We start from the raw sequence: 9,268 nt of genomic DNA on the forward strand, positions 1-9,268 counted from the left end.
GGATGACTTCTCCAAGAGGATTGCTTTGGAACCAGTGCTGTTTATAAAAAGGAAAATACTTGAGATGAAATGTGATCTTTCAGCATCCAGATTCCTCCAAGGATTTGTAACTTGCAGGATCTGGGTCGGGCCAACTGAAAGCATTCCTCAGCAGCCCTGACTGTTGCTGATGATGTTCATGTGGTAGAATGAAACACTGTGAGGAGTCTTTCCTTTGCTGCATAAAGAACCACCTGTGTTAAGTGAAATTAAGTGAAATAATCTGTCTGAGTATCTTTCCATGTTTTTCACGTGTCCTAGACAGACTCAGAATTCCCTGAGCTGTGCAGGACCAGTAGATTACATCGTGCAAGCTATACACAGGGCTTGAGTTTATAAAAATACTTAAATAGGACCTGAGCTGTTTGTTTCCTAGAGGATAATGAACAGGAGTTTGTGGTAGCCTCTATCGTGAAGAGTCCTCCTGCTGTGCCCCCAGATCATGGCTCAGACCATGAACCACCAGCACATTAAAGACAATGGATACCAACTGCAGGTTACCCTCATGGGCAGCTGCAAATGGAGCCAGGTCAGGAGCAAATTCATGTTAGAGACACCCCTGCTGTGGAGCAGGCAGCTGGAGGGGATCTCCTTTAGCAGGACCCTCACACTGAGCCTGTGTTGGTGTCCATCAGAAACAGGGTGCTTACGGGAAGAAAGACAAGTAATTGGATAAATGACTGATGATTTCCTGATAGCTGTCCCCTTGTACCAGCTCTCTTATTCAAACAGCCCCTGGGAAGCCTATGGTGCTGCTGGCCTGGGTCTGAGGTCACTGGTGGTGTTGGGTCCCCATGAGATTCCTCCCTGGGAGTCCATGAGGGTGTCAGGGAGTATCATAGGGTGAGACAGTGCAACACTAGGTGCAGTAGTTTTGAAAACAAAATGAGCCTGCAAACAGGCTTCCAGAGCTACTGAGACAGTGCAACACTAGGTGCAGTAGAGTTTTGAACACAAAATGAGCCTGCAAACAGGCTTCCAGAGCTATCCCCCCCTCTGTATTTTGGGTCCTCAGGTTGGCCTCTGGGATTGTACAAAATGCCTGTGCAGAACTGGTTGCCATTCAGCTGTGGATGGGGCAGATTTGTGGCCTAAGAGATTCCACCCCACACCTTCACCCCCACCCCAGAGCTGTGTTTGAGAGACCTGTGCAAATGCTTGGGCACTGGTCATGTGGTTGTGAGAAGGGTTGGTGCTAAGGCTCCTTTCAGCTCTGTCCCTGAATTGGTTGTGTTTGGGTTGATGTTGGGGTGACTTCCTAGCCCGAGCAGGGACATCAGGATGGGACCGGTGGACTTGCCTTGTTTGGGAAACATTGGCCACAGACAGTGCTGTGTAAACCAGACTGGGGCAAAAAATCTCCCTTCTGTGTGCTTCAACCAGTGTTTGCAAAACAGCCTGAGCAGCTGAGTGCCTGTGTGAGCACAAGGCATTGTAGGGCTCTGTGAGGCCTTTGTGCCAGAGGTGGGAAGGACTGCAGCTGGAATGCTGTGCAGGCACATTGGCTCTCCCCAGCCAGGCCAGCAGTTTGCCTGTCACCAGAGAGCTCTGATGGCTCACCTACATTCCACTCTGAATGGGCAGGGGTTTGAAAGCTGCCCTGAGACTCCCTTTAAAGCAAATGTGGGCTCTGGGGGCTGGGCTGGGTGAAAGAAGAGGGTCATGGTTAGATAGGAGGGAAGACACTTCTGCTGCAAATCTTCTGAGAGGTTGGGAAGGGGAAATAGTGATGGGGGCAGAAACTCTCCAAAATTCATCTGACGAAATAAACAGTGCTTGGGCTGAAAGCTCAGAACTTTACTTTGGCAGCTGAGACAGGCCACATTATCTAATGTCCACCACTGTCCAAAACATACTGATGGGGAAATGTTTTCTTAGTGGCCTCTTGTTTTAAAAAATAATAATAACATGGGGCTGCCTGCCTTTGCAACAATTTTCTTTTTTCTGTGCAGATTGCAGTGATATGCATTAACTGGTTCTCTTTATTGTCTTACAGTTTAAACTTCCAAAGGAGTACAGCTGGCCTGAAAAGAAACTGAAAGTTTCCATCTTGCCAGATGCCGTGTTCGACAACCCACTGCATTAGAGCTGAATTACACTATTCTAACAACTGGGAGAGCCAAGTTACTGTCCATTACCCAGTGACTCACAGGATAATTAATGCAGTAAAAACTCTGCCTGCAAATAAAAAGAGTTTGCTGCACAACCACTGCAAACAGAAGAGGAGCTACTCAGCACCAGCCCAGACCGAACTGAGCCCTTTCCTTTATCCTTCCCAAGGCTGAACTCTCTGGGAGCAGCCTGCGTATGTGTGAGTGCGAGTGAGAAATATTTAACTATGAAAATTAGTAGTAAGAATCCTTTCTCTCTCCTAGCTGCAGAACTCCCCTCTGCCTTAGCCCAGGGTGTAGACGCTCTGCACGCCTGTATTTACACATACATTTCTGCCAGGTGCGAGCCTATAATCCATGGATTAAATGTTCTTTACGTGACTCTGGAGTCCTTTTGTTAGCCAAACTTTTACTGACTGCAGAACTGTTCTTCCATGTGCTATTTTTTTTTTCTTTTTAGAAACGGAATGGTGTTTCCCCTGTTTAAAGGAGGCCAAAAGCTCACATGCTTGAAGCTGAACAGATTTAAAGATGAACTTTCTAGTTCAGTCAAGAAAAACAAATCCAGATCCTCCCTGCCCTCAAATTAGGCATGTTTTAAGTGTTGGTCTTGGTGCTATTAGCTATGGTATCACTGCAAACAGAGGCAACTTTATTCTCGTGCATCCTGTCCTTGTGCCTGAACCCCAGGGAAGGTCACAACCTCTGGTTTTGCACAAGCAGGAGGAAGAAAGCTACCGGGGCGGGGGAGATCTCCTGTTTACAGTCTGTTTATCTTTAAAGAGATACTGTCAAGTATTTTTTCCTTGCTATTGTACAGAATTTGAGAAGCTAGAGAGGATCATTTGTTCACAGGGACAACTTCAGCAGCTCTGCAGGATCAGGGGGCTGCTTGAAAGCATATGAAGTGAAGATCTCTGCTGCCCTGGCACAGCAGAAAGGAGTCTCAGCCTCAATGAAGCCAACTATTCTCCCTGTTCCAGCAGGGTTGTGCCCTAGTGCAGCTCCATTTTCCCCTCTAGCCTTGCTGTGGTGGCTCTTGTTGCTGACCTTCCTCCTTTCAGATGGGTTTGAACTGTAAGGCATCAAAAACAGTTTGAAAAGACACTCTCTAGATCCCTGTGGCTTCCTCCTTGGAGCAAAAGGAGTGTGCAGAGGAGCTGGTCTCTGCAGTGCCAGGTTGTGTCTCTGCATCAGCTGTTGGCCCTGTGGATACCTGCAGCAAACCACCGCAGGCTTTACCCCCTGCTGCTGCTGCAGGGTGTTTCTGATGCATATTCCCAGCCTTCCTCTGCCCATTGTCTTTTGGTGACAACTCTTCACTCCTTGTCAGGGGAGGTGCAACTTTCCTTCCACCCCTTTCTGCCTACCAGATAACTGGTGGTTTATGCGCAGTTGCTGTGTGATCCTAATACAAGTATAACAAAAGCTTTTAACACTTAACTCCCCTGATCAAACAGCAAAGTCCAGGAGGCCTCACAGCACCCTGGGGTTGGTTTTCTGTTTGTTTTCTGATTTAATTTCTTCCCAGCACAGTCAGCTTTGATGTTTCCTGCATATATTTGAGGCTGGTTAATGTTGGTCAAGAAGCAGAGCTAGGAGCCACAAAGCTTTCCTTGGACTTGCTACAGAATTCCTCTGTGGCCTCAGGCAAGTCACTCAATGTCTCTCTGTGCAGAGAGGGTGACTATTGACTAGAGGGCTGCAGGACCTACCGAAGCATGCCAGGGTTTGCAGGGGAGGTCGTGCTTTGTGTACAAAGTAGTATTTGTATTATTATAATTGTTTTTATATTATAATTTAAGGCAGGCCAAATGCAGGGTCCAACACTGCTCTGCAGAACCTTCCTTTCTGCAAAGCTATGAAAGCAATTTACATGTAAATGAGTTTGTCATTTTGTCTGAACTCAGAGGATCATCTTAAAATCCTGCTGTGAAAGAACAAACTTTCAGATATCTGCATGTGCCAGCCAGAGTGATTGCTGTGCTGAGGCAGGCTGCATTCATCCATGGGATCTCTCGGCCAGTTTTCATTGTCCTGGTTAGCACTAAGCATCCCTTCTGCTCTGTAGATCTCTGTGCAAGGGACAGCGTGGGTGAGAAAGTGCCATGAAAACCTACCAGTCCAGCTTAAAAAATTATGTGCCCAAGTGTCCCACCACCAGATAATGGGCAAACAGATAATTGTGGCAGTGGGGAAAAGGCAAGGGCAGCACCTACAATTTTGTCCCAAAGCCATCCAACAGTAGCCCGTGGATGCTCTTGTACGAGCTTGCTGGGGGTGCTGCAGCAGAGCTGGCCTGTTGCCACCATGCTGGCTGCTCTTCCTTGTTTCCAGATGCTAGCTCTCATTAAAAGGAGCTTAAAATCCACATCTTGGTGGAGAAGGGACATTTGGAAGGTCAGTTGTTGCTGTTCCTGCAGAGATCAGCACGGGGCAGAGAGAAGTCCATCACACCCTCTCTGGGCTCTGACACACATCTGGAAAGCTTGAGACCTCCTGCCCTGTGAACTCTTTGAGCCTTCACGGCAGGGATCTGGTGCTGTATGCAGGGAAAGCACCTCCTCCAAGCTGGCTTGTGCTCCAGCTCTGCCTTTCTCATGCAAGTGTTTTCCTCACTGTATTTACTCTCATCAGATGCTCTGGGCTGGGTTTCCATTGACTTCAGAGGGAGCACGCTGAATGCATGTGATAATCCACCCAGTATCCTTGTGTGTGTGTGTGTATTTTTGTTCCATGTCATGTATTTATATATAGTTCTGTGTATTTGAGTTATGAACAGGTGGCATGCCAGAAATCTCTATTTCTGAGACACTTTCTCACAGATCTTTACTGGTAGCCAGATAACAATTGAGGGGGGAAGGCTTGAAAGGAAGGAAGTGAAATCTTCCTATGTAGGTAAGGGGGGAAATATTAGACAAATAATTGCTAAAATAGAATTCTGTGTCTTATTGTTAGAGCAGCTATGAGAACCTGGTGAAAGTCAGCCCTAAGCTCCCTGGTCGTGTCACTGCCTCTCAGCAACTTATCTAAGAGTAAGAAAGTTGCAGTTACTCAGTATCCTGAAGAGCTGGGCAGCCACAGGACATCCCCTCACGATTCACATCAAATTTGCAACCGTGCCAAAGGCATACTCAATGGCAAGTAGATGAGATGTGAAGTTTGGATATTTTCATCCTGGGGCAAGAGGGCATGTCTGTGTGTGAATGAAATGGAAAAGAAACCTTTGTATTTTAGTGAGCAAGTAGTTTGAAAGAGGGAAGTCATCAGTGTTAATAAATGCCATGGTGTTTTTCTAGCCCAAACCTGGTAAGATGGTAGGACCACTGGTGCTGATTTTTTCTTGATTGTGTAGAAGGCCTGAAGCAGGTTTGTATGGAACCAAAACCTGTGGGGCTTGTGTTGGCTAAAGACAGTGGCCTGGATGGAAATAAAAGCAGTTTAGAAGCAGTGAGTACAGGATTTTTCTCTCTTGAAGAAATCTGGCAATGCAGGTCAATTCAGATATTTGGAAAGATGAAGAGCCTTGAAAATCCAACATGTGACAGCAATTCTGAAACAGGAGAAGCCTTAAAAGCCAGGGCTACTCTCTCTCTCAATTTCTGATTAAAAACAGGACAAGAAATGTATAATTTCAGTATTAAAGTATGTAGGGTGTGATCTGAGTAGAGCAGTCTTGTAGCTGCTGTAACCATATTTTCAGTGGCTTAGATAGATGGTGCCTGCTGTGTCTAATTCTTTGAGGATGGTGTATATTGGTTTTACTCTACATGGAATTGCCAACAGTGATTTGAAATTATATTCTGAAGCTCTTCACTTTAAATATTCAGTTGCTCTTGGATAGCTTTTGAAATTACACCATCATGTCATCAAATGGTCTTGGGAGAAGTGAGGGTTGTGTTGTTTTTCATCTGGGACCAGTAGAAATATTTTTTTAAAAAACCCAAAACATTTGAAAGCAATGCTTGGCTCTTCCCTCCTCCTAGGTTGGCATCCAGAGTCCATGTCCTGCTTTGCCAGCTTGTACCTGGCCAAGGCAAGGCAGCATCACATCAGGTGGGGAGAAAAGCTTCAGGCCAGAGGAAGCCCTGAGACCGTGTGTCCAGCTTTCCCCTAGCCCAGAGCGTGGCCTTGTGCCTCTGGCTCCACTGTATCAAGTCTTGGGCTTCAGCCCCTGCTTCATCTGGGCCAGGTGAGGAAGGGTCCAGCACCAGGAGAGCCCTTCCACCTCCCAGGGGCTGGGTGACTGCCCTCCTGTGAGAGAACGCATTGTGCCTTAATTTTTCCTGTGAGTGAAGCTGCAAGGGCAGATGAATTGTTGAGCAACCCAGAATTCCTTTCTGTGCATCTGTCCCTATTAATAAATGCCAGCCTGCACAGCAGCCAGACTGTATCCAAAGCAATCTCAAAATCCACATTTGCCTATGGGGTTTACCTCTTAAGATTTAAAGCTGGGTTTAAGTCTCTTGACCTAACAAGCTCTGTTTCAACCTACTATTTTTATAACATTTTTTACTGTTGTGCAGTGTCTGCATGCTCTCTCTTCTTTCAAAAAAAACCCAACCCTTGTGTTTTGACATGAGTACAAAATTTCAAATGGAGAATAGGCCTGAGGTTGCAGATGTGTTTTAAACGTGGTCCCATATCGACTTGTCTCTCAGGCAGTGAACCTGTTGTGCATCATGCTTCACCACCTCTTCATTTCTACCATGATTCTGTTTCCCCTAAAGTCGCTGACAGACCATAAAATCATCATAAGTGGCACATCAGTTCACAAACATCATTTCTAGTCTGCTTGAAGGGGCTGGCCCATCCCTTTCCTTGCTGGAAGACCAGAGCATCGTTCACCATTTGGCTTGTGGAGCCCTGATAGCAGGAGAGGACCGTCAGCCCAGGAAGGGCTGCACGTGGCAGATGTGGCTGGCCAGGGCCTGCTTGTTTTTAAACTGTCCTGATGCTGTGCCTACCCTCTTTAAAAAGAGGAAGACAGAGAGAAACAAACCCAACCTCAAAAAGCCAGAAGAAAATTTCCTGCCCATTGTCGTGTTTTGCAAACACTGTTCTTTTCTCTCGCCCTCTCCCTCCGCTCCCGACGAGGCTGGAGATGAAAATGGCTCCTTTGTTCCTTTCCCTGGGGCCCAACTGCAGCGAAAGTGCGGCTCCGGAAACTCTGCAGTGCACGAGCAGCGAGGGTGGGAGGGACCCAGCTGTCCCCGAGTGCAGCAGGTCCTACACAAACACAGCTCCTTGACAATGCCCCGAGCAGGACAGGAGCAGAAGGGCTCCGTGGTGCTGCTGACAAGGCTCCTGTGCTGACCTTCCTACAGAAGCAAGCGGGATGCAAAACGCACAGGGGCTCAGGAAGGGGAGGTGGGTGTGAGTGGCCGTGGTAGGGATTGATCACGGGCTGGGAGCTCTGGGCTATTGGCTTTCCCCAAAGTGGGAATCTGCAGCCCCGTGGAAGCAGGCAGCATCCTGCTTGGGGCTTGTAGTGGTGCCCTGGCTCCTGCACTGGGATGCTCCTTGCACCCATCCAGCCCTGTGAGTTTGGCCACAGTCATGCTCCAAACCCAAGTCTACTCTTTCAAAACCCTTCTCTCGTCCAGCCCAGGCTGGACACACTAACTTTTCCCTTTTTGTAAAGGGATGGAGGTTTTGCCTCTCGCTGGGGACACTACTTGTGTGCTGAATGGGAGCAAAGGCAAGGTTCCCAGGGCAGGGGACACATGGGTGACTGGGACCACAGCAAACCCTGACCTCTGGGCTTGCCCTTGCAGCCCTGGGGTGAACTTTTCTGTACTTCAGCCGTGTGGGTGTGTGGGTGTGTGGGTGTGGGTGTGTGTGTGGTCTGCAGACGCAGGGGTCGTGTGGATGGAGGAGCCCCAGGACACTCCCAGCGGGGCTGGAAGGAGCCTGTGTTTCTGTGGCCGGTGTTCCAGTACCTTGTAGATGGCCTTTCTTCCCTCTCCCCTTCTCCTTTTTTTATAAAAGACAAAAAACAAACAGAAAGCTAAACTAGCAGAGGTTTTTAAATATTTTATATTAGTTTCTAATGTAAATTCTTACATTGTTACTGCAGTGCTGGGTGTGTTTCACCTGCACGTGACTTTTTGTAATATTTTTGTGAATCACTAAACTTTTTTTTTCCTCCCGTGTATTCCAAGTGCATTAAAGGTATTTGCAGAATTGTCAGTGTCCTTCTCTGCGGGCAGAACAATGGGACTGACTGTCTCCTGCTCGGCTCTGTGACTCCTTTGGCAGCTCCTTCTCCTCCTTGACTCCTTCTTCCCTGCTCCAAGGGAAGTGGGGTCTCTTGCCCAGACCTCTGGAGTGCAAGTGTGGGAGGGAAAGGGATCTTTTCTTCCCCTAAAAACTCAGCAAAATGACTGGTCCCAGGACCTGCCAGATTCAGCATCTTCCATGAGCATCTGCTGGCACAACCCCTTGAGTGAAGGCAGCCTGAGTGCCCTGACAGCCAGGGTTTTCCCTGCTCTGTGGACAGGCTGGAATAGGGAGTGCTTGCACGTGGGTCCAAGGATGCAGCCAGTTGGCTGAGAGATGGCAACCTCGTCCACCAGCACAGGAAGGAGGGAGCTGGGGTGAGTGTCAGGTCAGGTCCGTGTTCCTGTCCTCTGCCAAGTGCCTCCTGGCTTCAGTGGGATTTGTGGGGGTGTGGATGTGTGTGCAGACTGAATATGTTGGAGAAGAGACACAGCAAACACTTATGAAAAAATATTACTGAGCTAATGTTGCAATGATTTCCCAGTAACACAGAACGATTTTGCAGTAATCATTTTACACTCCTCAGTAATAAATGCCTTTAAGGCCAGAGAGAAAGGGTGGAATATCTGGGCAGCGGGGGAAGGGATCTTGCAGTGCTCAGAGGAAGGATGACAGGGAAAGGAAAGGATGCATGGAGAGCCAAAATCCAGCTTTAGGCAGGTTTTGCACTTGCTCTTCACAGGTGTTATCTCAGCCCACCCTGCATCAAAAGGGGAGCAATCAGCAGAAAGGGTTTCTGCAAGGATTTCTGTTCCTTTGAAGTTTGGAGTGAAAGCCATCCTTTTCCTAAGACCTCTCCCACAGCTGCATCCAGACACAAACTGCCCCAGCCCCAG

General features: G+C 47.9%; 1 protein-coding gene across 2 annotated transcripts in view; it reads left to right on the forward strand.

Moving 5' to 3' along the window:
• The window catches only part of SUFU (SUFU negative regulator of hedgehog signaling), an 88,842-nt gene extending 80,505 nt beyond the window's left edge, over positions 1–8,337 (forward strand). For both annotated transcript variants that reach the window (XM_039709004.1, XM_039709005.1), the window contains exon 12: positions 2,036–8,337. In XM_039709004.1, the coding sequence (XP_039564938.1) occupies positions 2,036–2,125 (90 nt within the window). In that variant the 3' untranslated portion in view covers positions 2,126–8,337. The remainder of the gene's footprint in view (positions 1–2,035) is intronic.
• Positions 8,338–9,268: the final 931 nt, after the last annotated feature.

Source organism: Passer montanus, unplaced genomic scaffold, assembly GCF_014805655.1.
Source record: "Passer montanus isolate IOZ18808 unplaced genomic scaffold, ASM1480565v1 scaffold21, whole genome shotgun sequence".
Taxonomy (NCBI): Eukaryota; Metazoa; Chordata; class Aves; order Passeriformes; family Passeridae; genus Passer; species Passer montanus.